Raw genomic sequence first — 19658 nt, forward strand, 5'->3', positions numbered from 1 at the left:
TGCTACTAGAATACACATTCAACAATAAATCCCCTGCCAACAAGAAAGGAAATACTTTAGACCTAGTATTTGTGAACGAGATGAATTATGTTAAAGAAATAATAGTTTATAATGCGAGTATTTCAGACCATAATGTCATAGAATTAACAGTCCATTCCAAAGCAAGTGAAAACAAGAGATAGCAAGAAATGAAAAAGTGGGAAGGATATGGAAAAATACAACTTCTACAGTAAAAATATAAAATGGTCAGAAATAAATGAAGAATTAAACAAAGATTGGGATAACATTTTCGTAAGTGATGACATAAAGGTAAATACGGAGATATTATATAAAATATTAGAGAAAATAGTTGATAAATATATACCGAAGAAGAAAAGTAAACTCAGTCATGCATACCAAGAGACAGAAGGATCTTGTTCCAGAAAATCAGAAAGTGGAAAAAAGGTCTAGCAAAAAAAAAAAAATGCATGGAAAGTTATAGAACTAAAAAGTAAGATAGAAAATGCAGAACAAAAGATTATACAATCAAAAGAAAATGAAAAATGGGACTTGGAAGAAAAAACCCTATTAAATATCAAGCAAAATCCGAAACTATTATACTCATATGCGAAGAAGATGAATAAAAGAAGAATAGAAATAGGCCCTCTAAGAATTGAAGGGAGATTAACGAATGAAAAAAAGGAAAAATTTGCAACATACTGGCAGAACGATATAAGAGAGAATTCCACCCCTAGAATAGATAATGATATAGAAGTAAGGGATGAAAATAGTGAATATTTAGACTGACATAGATATTAATGAAGCTGATATTGTGCAGGCTATTAATGAAACTTAAAAATGGAGCTGCTGCAGGGCCTGATGGAATTCCTGCTATTTTGTTAAAGAAAGTAGTTCATTCTATCGCAAAGCCACATGCAATATTATTAAGACAAAGTGTAGATACAGGCAAGATTTATGATGAGCACAAATTATCATATATTACCCCTACTTTCAAAAGTTTTTGGGGGGGGGGGGGGGATCAAGACTAGAGGCAAGTAATTATAGGCCTGTGAGTCTAACATCACATATTATGAAAGTGTATGAAAGGGTAATGAAGAAAATATTATGAAACATTTAATAAAAAATAATTTGTTTAATAAAGGACAACATGGTTTCGTACCCGGAAAAAGTACACAAACCCAACTGTTAGTCCACCGTGAGAACATATTCAAAAATATGAAAAGCGGAAATGAAACAGATGTGGTTTATTTAGACTTTGCAAAAGCTTTTGACAAAGTAGACCATAATATATTAGCGAAGAAAATTAGAAAACACAATATCGTGGATAAAGTAGGAAGATGGTTAAAAGAATTTTTACACAACAGAAAACAGATAGTTATTGCAAACGACGAGAAATCGGATGAAGCCAAGGTAATATCCGGTGTGCCGCAAGGTACGGTGTTAGCTGCAATACTGTTTGTTATTATGATTGAAGACATAGACAATAATGTTAAGGATTCGGTAGTGAGTAGTTTCGCAGATGACACAAGAATAAGTAGAGAAATTACTTGTGATGAAGATAGGAACGCTCTACAAAGAGACCTTAACAAAGTATATGATTGGGCAGAGGTAAATAGGATGGTATTTAACTCTGATAAATTTGAATCAATAAATTATAGAGACAGAGAAAGAAAGCTATATGCATATAGGGGACCTAATAATGAGAGCAATCACAAATAAGGAAGCCAGTTAAAGACCTTGGTGTGATGATGAATAGGAACATGTTATGCAATGATCAAATAGCAATTCTGTTGGCAAAATGTAAAGCAAAATGGGAATGTTGTTACGGCGCTTCAAAACAAGAAAAGCTGAACACATGATTATGCTTTATAAACATATGTTCGTAGTCCACTTGAATATTGCAATATGATATGGTACCCACACTATCAAAAGGATATTGCACAAATAGAGTGTGTACAAAGGTCCTTTACAGCTAGAATAGAAGAAGTTAAAGACCTTGACTACTGGGAAAGACTACAATCCTTAAAATTATATAGTCTAGAAAGGAGAAGAGAATGCTACATGATAATTCAGGCATGGAAACAGATAGAAGGAATAGCAGAAAATATCATGGAACTAAAAATATCAGAAAGAGCAAGCAGAGGTAGATTAATAGTGCCCAAAACTATACCAGGAAAAATAAGGAAAGCACACAGGACATTAATCCACTACGCACCAGCATCGATAATGGATAATGCAGCGTCTATTCAATGCGTTTGCCAGCTCATCTGAGAATATATCAGGAGTGAGTGTAGATGTGTTTAAGAATAAGCTCGACAAATATCTAAACTGCATCCCAGACCATCCCAGATTGGAAGATGCAAAATATACCGGAAGATGTACTAGCAACTCTCTGGTAGACATTAGAGGTGCCTCACACTGAGGGACCTGGGGCAACCCGAACAAGATGTAAGGTCTGTAAGGTAAGGTCTCTCTCTACTGAGATGAGAGATTTTTATGGTACACTATGTATACTATGTTTATTAATATTTTCATATGATAATAATAATAATAATAATAATAATTGTAATTACAAAAATCATATGTGAAAGTATTCTACAAAAGCTACGATAATCTCTCTCTCTCTCTCTCTCTCTCTCTTACAGAGATGTATATTTTTTGGATGATGATTTACTAATTTTCAAAAATCAATATTAATGTAAACAGCATTAATATAAATTCATTAAAGAAAATACTAAAGTGAATTAGCAAGATTTTAGTTTATAAATATAAAATTATGTAAGAATGAAAGAAAATGCATTTTACCCCGCGTCTTTGATTTCCTGGGAGCCAAGCAGAGTTGGCTGGGGTCCAACAACTGTTGCCCTCTCGATGGTCACGTATTTTCTCTCTCTCTCTCTCTCTCTCTCTCTCTCTCTCTCTCTCTCTCTCTCTCTCTTTTACTGAGATGAGAATTTCTATGGTACATGTGTATGTTTATTAATATTTTCGCATAATGATAATAATAATAATATAATTAATTTCAAAATTCATATGTTATAGTATTTTATAGAAGTACAATAATCTATCCATTTCAGTCTTTTAAATAAGGATAACCCTCACCCCCCCCCCCCCTCTCTCTCTCTCTCTCTCTCTCTCTCTCTTTTGCCACACGAGATAGTGTGTCTTAGTGATCACTCTCGCCCTCTGTTTGGGCTGGAAATGTATGTAAAAGTGTATCTTTAAGGACATTACTACATTTTATGGTAAAATAATAATATACAGCACTAGTTTACAAATAATATTTAGTTTCGTGAGATTAAGCAGTAACAATACTATCTCTCTCTCTCTCTCTCTCTCTCTCTCTCTCTCTCTCTCTCTCTCTCTCTTACTTACGTATGTTTATTTGTTTTGTAGTATAAATAGATGATTTACCTTATAACTAATTTTCAAATATTAATAAGATTAATTAAAAAAAAGCTATTCCCAGTCTTTTTTATCCACTTGGAGGAACGTGGGCGGAGGAGTATATGACAGTTTGATATACGTATTGGCGAAGGGGAAGGAGTCGGAGTTTAGGAGTTATTCTCTCTCTCTCTATCTCTCTCTCTCTCATTATTAGTCTCTCTGTCTCAGAAATAATTCCTAATTCACTCTTGATGGTCAGATATATGATGTTGCCATTCACTGGTCTCTCTCTCTCTCTCTCTCTCTCTCTGTTATTGGCTGTAGGTATATATTTTTAATGGTAAAATGTTTAAGATGACTTTGAAATGATATTAATAATATAACTTCAAAGATTAATACAGTAATAAGTTAGCAATTTTAGGTATATTTGAAGTAGGATGTTATTAAAGGTATACATTTGGTATCTGAACTTTCAAGATAGGCAGTTATAAGCATTTTTAATGATGGTCCTAACTATTCGCCGGTTTTAACTATTCACAGGGGTGTCTGGTACACATCCCCCGCGATACGGGGGAACACTGTATATACACACACATATATATATATATATATATATATATATATATATATATATATACATACACATATATATATGAATAACTTGATCACGAAGTATATAAAACATGATGCTTTGTATAAATAAAGGTTTTTGCCATGAAGGAAAAAATGAAAAGCGAGATAGCCAAGCACTATCGGTCTAGTACGACCCTTTACTCAGGCACAACTGATCGTACAAAGGAAAAACATAGTCAAAGTAGGCTTAATATCCAAACTGACATTAAAAGATTTTTGCAAATTTCATGGTAATAATGTGTATATGCCTCCTTGCTTTTTCAAAATGTATTGTTTTCTGGACGAATCATCTGTTGACCGCGTATGGGCTCCTCCAAGGTGTGGCTGCTTAAAAATAGCTTATCCTGCCCTCAGGCGTTTCCTCGTTTCTGTAGACTGAACACGACCTTATTGCTAATCTTGTAATGTCAGTTTGGATATTAAGTCTACTTTGGCTATTTTTTTTCCTTTCCTTTGTGCGATCAGTTGTGCCTGAATAAAAGGGTCGCACTAGACCGAAAGTGCTTGGCTATCTCACTTTTCATTTTTTCCCTTGTGGCAAAAACTTTTATATATATATATATATATATATATATATATATATTATATATATATATATATATATATATATAAAAGTTATTCATATAAGTTATATATATATATATATATATATATATATATATATATATATATAAAAGTTATTCTATAAGTTATATATATATATATATATATATATATATATATATATATATATATATATATATATTATATATATAAAAGTTATATATAAGTTTTATATATATATATATATATATATATATATATATATATATATATATATATATGTATATTATATATATATATATATATATATATATATATATATATATATATATATATACACACACACACACACACACACACACACACACACACACACAGGCGGTCCCCGGGTTATGACGGGGGTTCCGTTGTTGAGACGCGTCGTAAGCCAAAAATCGTCGTAAGCTGGAACATCGTCAAAAATCCTAAGAAAACCTTACTTTTAATGCTTTGGTGAATTGAAAACTATGTAAACTGCATTCTTATGGCATTTTTCTTTCAAAAACCTTCAAATATTGATTATTTTGCATTTTTGGTGTCATATTCATATCCCAGATGAGCGTTGTAGGCGTGGTAACCTCGGAACGTCGTAAGCCGACACCGTCATAATCCGGGGACTGCCTGTGTATATATATATATATATATATATATATATATCTATATATATATATGTGTGTGTGTGTGTGTGTGTATAATATATATGTATATGTATATGTAAATGTGTGTGTGTGTGTGTATACACATATACACACACATACTATACATATATATAACCTTTACTTTTACTTCTTGCCATATCAACCTATGAATTTTCTTTTTTTTCTTGGGATTTTCTTGAAAAAATAATGCAGCTCTCTCTTTAGCCCATGAACAAAGAGTTTTCATCACTTTATCATTAAAATAAAAAATTATATGCATCCGCAGGCGTAAGGAAAAGTGCATCCCCAAGCACTTGATTTATCCCTGAAAAAACGTCCCAAAAGTCTGGCAACATCGTTGGACGATGATCCTCGAATATGTTGGTAACATGTTAACCCACCTTCCACCTCTCGTTCTTCCACTTCATTATCACTTATTGCATCACTTGAGAGCTCGTCACCACTCATACTTTTCCTCAGAAGGAACGTATTCTTCGGAAGAGATACCACTGTTCTCACTCATAGTTTTGCAGTAAAAATGCAAATAAAACGAAGAAAATTATCAGAATAAACAAAGAAAATCTTGAAAAAACATGTGCGAACTCAACCATAACTGTGCATCATCTGATAAGGAGGCTGTGATGTCATAGCCAAGAAGGTCCAGGATTGGCTGAAAAAAATGTAGGAGTAGCTTATTGTGTGTTAGTACAGCCTAAATGCCTGCTAAAACCGATAGGAGACATAACCCAACACTTCGAGCTTTCCTATTGTGCTATGAAGTTATGACGGCATATATACGTCACAGGGAGCATCACTCCACCCTCCATGACGTCATAGAAACGTCAAGGTCCCGAAGGGGTTAACGCTAAAGTACATGAAGTGAGAGCTGTAGCGACTTCTCTTGCTTTTAGGTATAATATGTCCTTAGAAGCTATTATGAACTCTACATTCTGAAAATGTAGATCAGTTTTTTCAGTTCATTTATCTTAAGGATATCAAAATAGTTTTTGAGAATTTTATTATGAAAATGTCATTTGCTTAGGACATGAAAATAAAGTTTCAGGTGTCTGTAATAAAGAAATTCCTGTAATTTCAATTACTTCTTACAGGTATCTTGCTGAGTTTGAAACCCCAGAAGTCTGTGGAGAAAATGCTATGGTTGTGTATCCAAGACTTGACCCTGCACTTCAAAAACAGTGGAATGGAGCTCTGACAGATAAACGCAATGGTGACTTAACTGAAAAGGTATTTAATATCAAGTTTTCTTTGTACCAAATGCATAATATATATATATATATATATATATATATATAATATATATATATATATATATATATATATTATATATATATATATATATATATATATATATATAAATATATATATATATATATATATATATATATATATATATTATATATATATATATATATATATATATAATATATATATATATATATATATATATATATAATATATATTATATATATATATATATACCATTTCATTTGCCACAAAATAATTTCCAGAGATACTTTCTCTAAAGAAAAAAAGAAAAGGATCATTCTCTGACAAGTAAATAGTGCATGTGTACTATTATACATTACAGTAAAATATGATGTATCAACCTAGTTCCTTTGTCAGTTTGTTTGTGTGCCCACTTCATCCCCAGCTTCTTAACAATATGTCAAGGATTGTCTTCTTTCATTTGCACTCATTTACATAGTACATATTTTTTACTGTTGATTGTCATATGGTACATTCTAGGGTGTACTGTTATCACTTGAAGAGTGTAAGGACAAGACTTTCCTCCAAAGGATAGTTTCATGTTGTGTTTTTGTTTATTTATTGTACTTCTTTTATAGTACAAGTTTTCTTTGTGATAAAACCCTTTCTAAAGTTAGCTTATATTAGTAAGGGTTCTGTTTTTTTTATTAACATTAATCATTGCCATTCAAGTTGTGCTAGTGAATGTGGTTTACTGATTCATATTTACCAGTTGTGTTAATGTATCTGTTATAATTTATTTTGTGTAAGGATTCTTCTTATTTATTTAAATTCTCGAGTGAGGTAATATATTTTGTTTAGCTCATGATGTTTAGCAGTTAGCTTTTGTTTTCCCTAAACATGCTAGTGTAAATGTTAGTGTCAGACATATGTCTGTTTTACATTTGATTAAGTCCAGAAAAGTTACCAGATATTAAACAGTATGGCAGAATTTTTTAGACAATATATATTGCCTTATATAGGAGGGTTGTACTACCAGTAATAATAATTATGGAAAAAATAAATCCTTCTTGAACAAGAAGGGAAATTAATGTTGACATTGAGGTAAGGATAGGTATTAAAATAGGTTTTTTATTCCAAGTTATATCTGGGTTTGTTTTACATTGTCCTAATTAAATTAGTATTCGCATCTGGTGTCGTAAAGTTCCCTACTTTGGTTCCTCAATCTCTAGTTTCTCACTGGCTGCATGCAGAGCTTTAAAACCTGAATGTAGATTTCATAAACCTTATATAGGATAGGCAAAAAATAAATCAAGAGTGGATTAGAGATTAATTTTTTGTTACACTTTAAAGTTGTACAAAGATAAAAATTGATTAGTTGCTACACTTATGCTTTCAAATTCTTTAAAGTAAAGCAATTTCTTTTTTATTTAAACTTAAATCCTATCAAATTTCTCATCAAAGCATGCACTTGTAGATGAATATTTGCATATAACGGTAACAAAATAATTTATTTCTCTAATGTATTTATGTATATTTATTTTCTTGCAGGGCTATTATAAGGAACTGGAGCATATTTTCACTTTGGCAGGTTTACTGCTACCATCCAGTATCAAGACATCTCTTATGGACAAGGCAAAAGTAGGTACTTTATTTGAATATTGTCTTTATTTTAATGAGTTCCAAACATTTTCTCTTTTTATTTCAGATAGAATGAGGTGAGTGATTATCCTTATGAAATTCATTTGCTATCCACCTTCAGAGATTCTTATTACACACTGGTGTGTCATGTGCATTTTCAGTTTCAGAGATTCTGATGCCACATTTGCTTCATCACCAATTCATTATAAATCATGTCAGTATGTCTTACATAACAAAAAAATCTCTGGGTAACCTGACAAGATGATTGTGTATGCAAGGGAGGTAGCGTGCTAGTGTATGAGTTACATGCACTACAGTATATATGTGGCTGCACACTATGATATCTTGCATTTCTTTTTGCATAATTGTCTTGTAATAAACCAGTCAGTCCTAGTAAGCCATATTTGCTGTGTTGAATTCCTGCGGACACATATCTTCTAATGTCTTGTAGACAGAAGAAGTAGAATAGCTAAAACCCTGCAGAAGACTAAGGCCCTTTTCACGTGGCGGAAGCCGCAGTGGAATCCGCGCCGATGCAAACAGTTGTGACCACACACATTATGGCAGTTATTCACGTGGCTCATTTGGTATTATGGATGTGGAAGAAAAACCGTGTATATGTTCAAAAGACTGTATCCAAAACTGAGAGAATATTAGCCAAGAATCATCATTTATTTCAGAATGATCATAAAATAATTTGAAAACTTACTTACACTGAATAAGGATAATAGTTCATCAAATAACATAATGCAGAGTGTATTCATTCATATGTACAGTTGTACCTCGTACTTCGAACTTAATCCGTTGTAGAAGGAAGTTCGAAATACGATTTGTTCGAAATATGAAACAAATTTCCCCATAAGAAATAAAGGGAATCAGGATAATTCGTTCCAGCCAACCCCCCAAAAAATCCCCTTTCTATTATTGATGTGTTCAAAAGTTAAATTAGGAGGGAGGAGAGATGGGAACCCTTTGAGCAAACCGAATTGGTTGCAGTTTGCAAAGGTTGATAACAAAATCAGTTTTATTCACCTATTAGGTACAAAGGTAATCTAAGGAATCGATAGTGTGTGTTGGATTGTGTTTCAGAGAGAGATCAGCGTGTTTACATTTGGATTTTAGGTGTACAAATGAGATTAATTATGCCACAGTACATCAACTTACTGTTGGCAAATGGCAGACTTTTAAAACAAACAGGAGGATTTTGTAAACAAATAAGTAATAAGTCAAGAATGCAACAAAAGGAAAGAGAGATAAAATAAATTTTCACAAAGAAGCTGTTTCAACAAACAATCGAAGGCCCGAAGCTGAAAGTGGAGCCAGTTTGTTTATTACAGAGCTGAGTTACTTTTACAGTTGTAAAAAATCGTAAAAAGCAATTGTCACTATATTGATATTTTACCGTAACAAAAGTAAAAGTGATTTGGGCAGATTGAGTGTAATTGAAAGAAATGGGTGAATTATCATCCCAGATCAGCTGATAAGTTAGTGGGAAGCAGAGCTGTTCTTTCTCTCTCTCTCTCTCTCTCTCTCTCTCTCTCTCTCTCTCTCTCTCTCTCTCTCTCTCTCTCTCTCTCTCTCTCTCTCACACTCAGCACACCGAACGCTTGACTCGAGCAAGCTTTATTTTTTTTTGATTGAATTCCATTTGTTTTCATGTTTTATCATCATGTTAAATTTATTGTGAAATAACATTTTATTTTTTGTGAATTGGTACTGCTTTTACGTGCATATTATAATAAAGATTTTACTGTTTCTTCTCTCCTCACAATACCACGATGCATGATAACTTAAAATCATTCATTCATATTCCTCAAAAATATAAATGCTCCCTCCTTCTACCTTAAGTTAGCTATGTATCACTGCAATGACGAATGATTTTGTTAATCATTTGAGCTAAATTTTATTGTGAAAAGCTTTCTTCTTTCATTTACTATTTTGTTAGTATTGTTCAACTAGACCGTCTCACTTGGCGCACCGAACACTGGTTCAGTTAAGACAATTTTTTTTTCTTTTTTTTCTGTATTGCATCTGATTGTTTTCATGTTTTATCATTGCGTTAAATTTATTGGGAAATTTCCTTTTTATGTGAATTGTTATTGCTTTTACATACATACAGTAATATTTTAACTCTGTTTTCCTTCTCTCCTCAACATATCAACGCTCTCTCGTTCAGTTTCAAGTCAGCTGATGATGTCACTGCAGTTACGTACGATTTTATATATCTTTTATGCTAAATGTTATATTGAAAGCTAAATTTTATATTAAATGATTTATACGTTTATTTATTTTGTCGAATATGGTTATCATTAAACTATACATTGTAAATGAAAAAAATATAATACAATTTAACCTGTAAGACCCAGTAGGCCGTCGTATACAAGTATAAACTAGATAATCAGTCAGTTCAAATTACGAGCATTTGCTCGACAAACGATACAAAATTTTCATGAACATTTTGTTCGGAAAACGGAAAGTTTGACATAAGAAACGTTCAACAATTATGAATACACACATCCACACACACACACACATATAATGTATATATTACAGTAGTACCTCGAGATACGAAAGGCTCTACTTACGAAAAACTCGAGATACGAAAGCCAATGCGAAAAATTTTACTGCTCTACATACGAAAAGTTTTCAAGATACGAAAGGTTGTTGCTGTAAAGTCCCGAGATTCGCCCGGACCACCGAGAACAATTTTAAAACTCCCGCGCCGCCAACTGAGTAAACTCGCCACCATCCTCCCGCTCTCCCATTGGTTCCTGATGCTAGTCACCCCATAAGGTCCTGCTCTCCTATTGGTTAGCATCTACCCCTTGTGCTTTAAGTATTCTATTGGTAAAAGGTTGCTGTAAATTGAAAAACTTATTCATGCAATACATTTAATAAAAAAAAACATTAGGTAAAGATAGAATAAAGAATAGAAATGAATGGTTATCATACTGTTTGGTAGTTTCAGTAGTTGAAGAGAGATAATGAAAATTTATGGCTTACTGTGTAAAAGTGATTGCTTGGCGATCGTTCGATACTAGTAAGTGCTGGATGTAAACAGACGTTTGGAAGTTTTTTTTTTTTGTTTTGTTTATTATAGTTAATGGTTACTTAATAATTATTTGAAATGAGTACATGCAATACATTTAATAAAAAAATTGTGAATTAGATATCAGATAATATAAAATAAATCAGTCTGCCAACAAATAGGTATTTTTTAGAATTCTTCTTCTGTTTTATTATTACGTTACGTATTACGTATGTTTCATTACAGCTGTCAGTAACTCGGTATCTCCATTAGGTAAAGATAGAATAAAGAATAGAAATGAATAGTTATTATACTGTTTGGTGGTTTCATTAGTTGAAGAGAGATATTAATGACAATTTATGGCTTACTGTGTGCTAGGAAAAATGATTGCTTGGCGCTCGTTCGATACTCGTAAGAATGTAAACAATCGATTGGAAGGTTTGTTTTTTCTTTGTTTGTGTATTATAGTTAATGATTAATTAATAATTATTTGAAATGAGTACATACTGATTATTTATACATTTTATTGGCATATTCTAAGCTTTTAGCTCTTAGGTTTAGATGTCAGAATCATAGACTAGGCTACAGTAGCAACCGCTAACATAGGCTAGGCTTATTGCTAGGGGACATATGCTAAAGCCCTAATATATGTAGTAAAAATGGGGTTGAACATTATATGCAGTTCAATATTACTCAAGTATGTACAGTATTTTGCCTTTTTGGAGACATATTTCTTCTGTCGTAACCCTAGAGCATGTGTTTTAGGCCTGGAAATAAAATTTACTGGGGTGTTTTTGGAGGGCTTGGAACGGATTAGCCATTTTACACATAAAATGTGTTCCAAGATACGAAAAACTCATAATACGAAGGCCGTCTCGGAACGGATTAATTTTGTATCTTGAGGTACCACTGTATATATAATATACAGTAATACCCCGAACTTACGTGATTCGAGTTGCACGAATTCACAATAGTGCAAATTTTTCATTGGAACCTAACTAATTATCATACGCGAGTTCTTCACAATAGTGCGAACATTTGTGAATCCTCCAAAAACACTGCAAACCCCTGCAAAAGTGCATATTTAATTTATTATGTAAATTTTTAAGTTTTAAAGCCTTTCTGTATAAAATCTTTATTAAAAATGTATTATTTTTATTTTTGTACACTCATAAAAAGGATTTTGACGTAAGGAAAAAATCTATTTCTGGGGGCGAGTTGGCTCGTGCGCTGCGCGAAATATCCTTTAATCTATTATTTCTAGGGTAAATGTACTAACAACATATACCAGAGAATAAATAAATAAAGAAAAAAGGTCAGTATAACTGACTCGCTCACCCTCCAAGAGGGTGTCGGTATGAACACTATGGCGAGTGAGACCACTACCACGAGCCAAATGCCAACAGAATTCTCCCACTACAAAATCCCTCCAAGAGGAGAGCCGACCCACAGAGTGGGCAGCAACTACTACTACTACTCCATCCCATGCTGCCGACTGCTGCGCCTCTGGTGGCCATCCTGAAGTTAGCAGACAATCTTGGGCGATGGGATGGGTAGGGCGGGATTTCGCTGGGCGACACGAGCCCAATCGCCCAGAAATAGATTTTCCTTACGTCAAAATCCCTTTTCTGGGCTCAGCTCGTGTCGCTGCGCGAAATCGTACCAGAGAAATAGCACAAGATTGTAAACACAAAATCAACAAATAAAAAGAGGTCTCAAATAAAATGTAAAATAAAATTAAAGAATATAATTGCTAATAAGGATACATATACACATGATACAAAATAGAAATATTGCTTAAATTACACTTAATTCTAATAATATTTCTTAACTTAAGGTAATTTACATATATACAGGGGTAATAAGGCATATGTACAAAAATGGTATCTGTGTAAAGCTATGTATCAGAAATCCAGAGCAATTAACATAATAAGTTGAACAAAACAAACTCAACAATAATAATATATAAAGGAATGTATATAACTTAATATACAAAACCCGTAACCTTTACAAATAAGATGTATCCCCTAGCATAAAAATAAGGGGATGACATCCAAGAGATCAATATCCATAATCAATTGTGAGTGCCCCTAGCAAAAAAATAAGGGACACCCCACTACATCATCATCAAAGCAGCTAAGACACAAGGTGACCGTAGATGAACAAGGCAGAATAGACGAACTGTTGGGTGAGGCAGGTAGAAAGGAGGACTGGTTCTTCTACTAAAGATTAGGTGAGTCAGGGGAACTATGTTACCCGCTGCTACTGCTGAAAATTTCAGAGCTTCCAAGGACTTTAAGTAATGAACGTTTGAACACTGTCGGCGATTTCCATCCAGTATACTTTTTCAACTCATCGAAGTTCATATGTTGGAAATAGTTAATTGAGGTGGCTACTGCCCTGACATCATGTGCTTTTGGGAAAGAGTCAGGATTGGCTTTGTTTAATGAAGTACAGGATTTGTTGCCTGATGCCTTTAATAGATAAAGTACCACCTTTTTCTCTCTTAAAGAGAGACCCGATGAGGATGAGGAGGTCCTAGACAGAAAGCTCGTAAGGTTGAAACTGGGCAAAGAGATACATCTTGTGGAAGGGGTAGAACCTTCCATGGTTCCCACCTCATCAAAGGATCTTCCAATTCTTACTCTAAAGCTACGTTCCGGAGAAAGTAGCACTTCCCCTGTGGGAAAGGAACTGAATATGATCCGGATCTCTGGATAAAGCCGACAGTTCTGAAATTCTAGCTCCTGAGGCCAAGCTTAATAAAAATATAGTTTTTCTTAAGAGCATTATAAACGAGCATGTGTCATTATTGGTTTCTGAAGCCAGCTTAGAACATCGTTTAAGAACCATGATACTGACGTAGGCCTTACAGAAGGTCTAAGTCTAGCACACGCCTTGGGAATAGACGAGAAGTAGGAATCTGTCAAGTCTATGTTGAAACCAAATTGAAAATCTTTTTCAAGGCTGACTTGTTTGTCGTAATTGTGCTAGATGCTAAGCCTTTTTGTTTCAAATAAGGATCTGAAAAAGGATATAGCTGAATTGGTTGTCATGATCCTAATATCTGATTCTCTCAGGAAGGTTGCTAACTTTTTGACAGCAGCATCATACTGTCTCAAAGTTGAATCTCTTTTATCGGATTCCAAGAAGAGAATATTTTGAGGGTCAATATTCGCATCCCTTTTCGCTGCAAACTTCATGAAATCCATAAAGTTAGGGTTTTGAGAATCCCTGAGGAAGCGAACACAGTCTTCGTTTGTACTGACTGGGAGAGCCTGGGATTGGGGATCCGAAGAGGGCGAAGACCCAGTTCCAGAATTAGAGGGTACCAATTGCTCTTCGGCCAGTCTGGGGCTACTAGAGCCACTTGACCCTTGAATGTCCTGAGTTTGTTTAACACCTTCATGAGAAGATTCACTGGAGGAAAGACATAAATCTTCTCCCAGTTGTTCCAGTCTAGAGCCAGGGCGTCCGTGGCATAGCCAGAGGGTCCAGGTTGGGGGCCACATAACATGGAGTTTGTGGTTCGCTTGAGATGCGAAGAGATCCACCTGTAGACCTGGAACTCTCTGAAGAATCCATTGAACGAAACTGTTGTCCAGTGACCATTCCGACTCTAGAGGTACTGATCGGGATAGAGCATCTGCTATGACGTTTCTCACTCCAGCTATATGAGTGGAGGAGAGATGCCAACTGAACTTGTCCGCCAGGGAGAAGATGGCTACCATGACATGATTTAGATGACGGTGATTTGGGAGCCTCCTCTGTTTATACAATGTACTACCACTGCGCTGTCCAGACTAGCTTTATGTGGGAGTACTTTGGCGGATGTAACCTTTTTAGAGTCAAGAACACTGCCATTGCTTCCAGTACGTTTATATGGAACTGACGGAACTGTGGTGACCACGTTCCTTGAACCTTCTTGAACTGGGAATATCCTCCCCAACCGCTTAATGAAGCGTCCGTGTGGATGGTGATCCCTGGTGGAGGAAACTGAAGGGGCACTGACACCGATAAGTTCTTGACTTTCGCCCACGGCCGGAGTCGATTCTTTAGAATCAGAGGGACTGAGGATAATTTGTCCCTGGACCTGACATTTGCTCGTGAGCGCCAGATTCTGGTTAGGTCTTTCAGTTTGGCTTTCATTAGGATGTTCGTCACTGATGCAAACTGGAGTGAACCCAGGATCCTTTCCTGAGTTCTTCTTGACGCCAGTTTGTGACTCAGAAATTGCTTGACTGACTTCGCTATTTCCTTCCTCTTGGTTGATGGAATCGACAGAGTATGGGAGGATAGATTCCATTGAATGCCTAGCCACTGAAAGTTTGACTCTGGAGTGAGTCTTGACTTGGTCCTGTTTATCTTGAAGCCTAGATACCTTCCAGGAACTGAATCACTTTCAGTGTTGCTCTGTTGCATTCCTCGACTGTTGAAGCCCAGATCAACCAATCGTCGAGATACGCTACTACCATAACCCCTTGCGATCTTAGTTGTTGAACTACTACTTCCGCCAGCTTCGTAAACACCCTGGGTGCTACGTTGAGCCCGAAAGGAGCTACCTTGAAGGAGAATGTCTGGTCTCCTATCTTGAAGCCCAGATACGGACGGAAGTGTCTGAAATAGGGATATGATAGTAAGCGTCGGTAAGATCGATAGAGGTGGTGACAGCCCCACGGGGAAGTAAGGTCGCACCTGCGAGATCGTGAGCATCTTGAACTTGTCGCAGCGAATGGCTAAGTTTAAAGCGGGACAAGTCTAGATTACCCTTCTTTTTTGTGAGCCTTTCTTTGGCACGCTGAACAAGCGTCCTTGAAATTTTAACCTTTTTGACTCTCGCTATAGCTCCTTTCTGAAGGAGATCCTCCGCATACTCCGTCAATTCCTTGGAAGGAAGTTGGCGGAAAGGTCTGGATGGGGGTGGGTTCGCTAACCAGCTCCACCCAGGCCTTTTGACACAATGCTCTGAGCCCACTTGCTGAAGTTCCACCGGTGGCGAAAGTGAAACAGCCTCCTCCTACCTGAAGTTCCTCATTGGTTCTGTAGCCTCCTCGGCCTCCCCTGAAATGTTTTCCCTATTAAAGGGACCTCCCGATCCTCTCCCACGAAAGGATCGCTTACCTCTGCCTCCCCTACCCGAGCGGTCATACTTCTGTGAAGCTTGACCCTCGAAGACCTGGTTGTAGCTGGAGAGAGGGCGTAAGAGGTGGAGGGCTGAGGCTGAGGGAGATAACATAAATCGGCTGCGACTGAGCCTTTGAGGTGGAAGGTTGGGCTGTTTGCACCAAGGGTAACAGCCGGAACTTGCTGAGAAAAGCGTGGCTGCTTCTTCTGGTAGGGCTGGAAATGTCTAGGTTTCCTTGAGCCTTACCCTTACCGGCTTGATCCTGTCGTCTCTTGGCCGTAAGACCCCAACGGTCTTTAAGGCTCTGGTTCAATCTCGTAGCCTCTGACTGAACCTCCTTCACCATCGCTTCTGGGAAGAGGTCTGCTCCCCAGATGCTTGACGTAAGCAACAATTATTCGGCTCGTGTCGAATTGTCCGCTTCTTGTAGGACATGTTTCCTACAATTCGTCCTGGCAGTGGCGAACTCAAACATATCCGACTGCACCGTTTGAGTCAAAGATTTGGTAAGAAGCTTGAAGAGTGGCTCCGACCCATAGGCAATGGTAGCCACCTCGGTCATAGCATGGAATTAATAGACCTGGCTAACCGTGATTTGGCATCGAATTCTGCCTGAATAAGGCTATCTGGAAGCCTAGGTAGCTTCTCACCAAACTGCTCCATAGCACAGTCTGGTTTGAGTTTGCCAGCTGAGAAGGGTGTTAGGTAAATCTTCCCACAATTCACCGGCTGAAGGAAGTAAAGGAGATTGTAGGATTCTGCTTCCTTCAGTTGAGGCATGGAATCCCCCTTCTGGGCTGCTGGAATAGTAGTTGTCGCGATCTTGTCAAGAAAGGGAGCGGGGTACTCTCTTCCATCGTAAAGATCGTAAACAGACTCTTAAAAGGTTGGATTTTCGTGTTGGAACAATCCATGTCCTCTAGACACCTGAGCCATTCTCTGTGACCTGGTCACGTGATTAGAGGACTGTCTCCTTTGGTACTTTATCATCCGAGTCATGGCTGAGGCGGGTGAGCCTGGCGTAGCCGATGAACGGAGGCTGAAGGTCTTCCGGGTAGAACTCGAAGTCCTCAATCCTCCGAGTTCCACATTCCAGGATAGAGATAAGCCCGTCCTGGAAGGGGGCGTATGACGCTACTCTCCAAGGGTTGTTCATTGAGAACGGAGGTAGAGAGTCATACGGGGGTAGCTGAGCTCCACCTGTGTTGAAAGGTGGAGGAGAGGCTAGAGGAGCTTGGCTCAGTCCGGCTATAATGTTGTCCTGAGAGGTAATCCTATCAGACAACCGAGAGATCATTTGTTCCATGCTATTTTTCAGAGACCCAACCAGATCGCCCACTTGTTGTAACAGACCAGCGTTGGATTCCAAAGCCGGAGCTGCTGCGGAGGTGGAAGGGTGGCTCTGAATCGGAACCAAGGGTAGCGGAACTGACGACTCCGCTGGAGTGTGAGATCTCTCCCTGGAGGATCTACTCCTCGAGGACTTAGAGCCGGACCCAGAAGCTTTAGATCTCTCTGCTCCGGGGTTTCTAGCCGGAGACTTACGAGAAGAAGATGACGCCGAAGCCGTCTTCTTAGACGACGACGACGTCTTCGTCAAGGTTTTCACTGTTTGACCCTTGACCTTGGGTCTACTGAAGCGTCAGGAGAAGTATATAGTTCATTACCAGTAAAGCCTTGGAATGATGGAGAGGTTGCAGGGGTAGAAGAACCAGTTGCACCCAAGGGCTATCCCTTGGGTGTCAACGTAACTACCTCGACCAACAGGTCGTCTACACCTACCATAGGTTCCACATTGATATCAAGCGTCGCGACTTCCGAGGAGATGTCCTGGCCTTGGTCCGTCAACGAGGCAGCCAGCTGTTGCTGGATGAAAGCGATAGTCGGGGCCGGCCTCTGCTGCGGTCGACGTAGCCTGTAGCCTTGCCTCCGGGGAAGATTAGTACCGCCAACCTCTTCTCAAGGATGTAGGGCATACCCTTGGCGGCATTCTTCCCAAAACCGCCGACCCAGGCCCGCAGGGTTGCCAGTGCGGTATCCCTCACAGCCGGAGCCTGAAGAGAGGGTATTGATTAGATTTTAAGAATAACTTAAAACTAAAACCAATTTAAAGCTTAACTTAAAAATTTATAGGGGCTATAAGACCCCCTGAATTTTATCTTAAGTTAGGGTGATTAATGTAAAAACTTAAGCACTATAACAAATGAGGACCAGTTACCGGAGTTGGAATACTTACCCCGTCTAAGAGCTGGCTCACCAGATCGTAACAGATGGTACACGTCTCGTGGATACCAGACCTGGATGTCCCCCGTGCGGAGTCGCGCTATGGAGCATGGGACCGGCAAACTTCGTGTCCACATGGGTCCTGAATTGTGGTCGGCGCATCCCTGATGCTCACAGTTGGTGGTCTGTAAGTGAAAAGACACATGAGTATCTTAAAGACTATCACTTACAGGCTAAAGGACAGAAGAACTCCGTTGCATGTCGGAGCTCGGAAAAAATTTGGGCAATAACCCCTCCTTATTGCTGAATAGGCTATAACCCCGGAGAGATCCGGTGAGACAGTAAGGGAGGGGTGGGGGTGGTAAGGTACTTAAGATAAACTTACTAGTTTAACATAAACGATCTTAAACCTAAAAACTCGGACGTACCGGACTAAGTCCCGTGCGTGGCGGAGTGTTGTAACTCAGCGAGACGGAGTGGTTAGAAGGGACCAACTGTATGCTCCGGTCCACCCTGCTGGGTGGACTAGTACCTTTCCGCTGGATGCCAGTCTCCGGTGGTAAAGGAGCCCCTAGTAAGGTGGGAAAGAGCGAGAGGACATACAGACCTGGGCTAGTAACGGAGCGACGGGGTAGCAACGGAGGGGGGGGAGGAAAGGCCATTCCCCCCCCCACGTTACCATCCGGCCGGACCGAGAAGCCGGAGAGGTCGAGTCCAGTCCCCTGGGTCTGTCCCGTCCCTCTACTCCCTCCGCCTGGGGGAGAAAGGGAGGCAGGCTTGGGTATGCGGAGCGAGCATGGGCAGACCGACCCACCCCCCCGACTCTATAGAAGAGCGGGAGGGGGGGAAGGTGACTGGACAGGCGTCTGGCTGCCTCGTGATCACGTAGTGACCACGGGGCGGTAAGAACAAAACAATAGACAACTAAGCCTAGAAAACATAACCAACTGATCAGAGAGATGCTATCGGGAAGCAACCGAACTGAAAAGAGCGGTAGCATATAGGCCCCATGGCCATAACCTAGGCTAAGCAAGCCAGACGCCTAAACTAACCTAAACAAATATCAAATAAATAAATCAAATGAATAATAATGAAAGAAAGAAAACAACGTAGTAGGAGAAAAAATCCAGGAGTGTACGACTAACCCGAAGGCTAGTCTACCACTCAAAGCTAG

The 19658-nt window shown here is 38.0% G+C and overlaps 1 protein-coding gene across 1 annotated transcript in view; it reads left to right on the plus strand.

Moving 5' to 3' along the window:
• The first annotated feature begins 6328 nt into the window (after nucleotides 1–6328).
• Nucleotides 6329–19658, plus strand: part of LOC135212894 (uncharacterized) — a 51624-nt gene continuing 38294 nt past the window's right edge. Inside the window, exons 1-2 of the mRNA XM_064246646.1 lie at nucleotides 6329–6485; nucleotides 8019–8108. Of these exons, the coding sequence (XP_064102716.1) occupies nucleotides 6396–6485; nucleotides 8019–8108 (180 nt within the window). The 5' untranslated portion in view covers nucleotides 6329–6395. The remainder of the gene's footprint in view (nucleotides 6486–8018; nucleotides 8109–19658) is intronic.

Source organism: Macrobrachium nipponense, chromosome 41 (assembly GCF_015104395.2).
Source record: "Macrobrachium nipponense isolate FS-2020 chromosome 41, ASM1510439v2, whole genome shotgun sequence".
NCBI lineage: Eukaryota > Metazoa > Arthropoda > Malacostraca > Decapoda > Palaemonidae > Macrobrachium > Macrobrachium nipponense.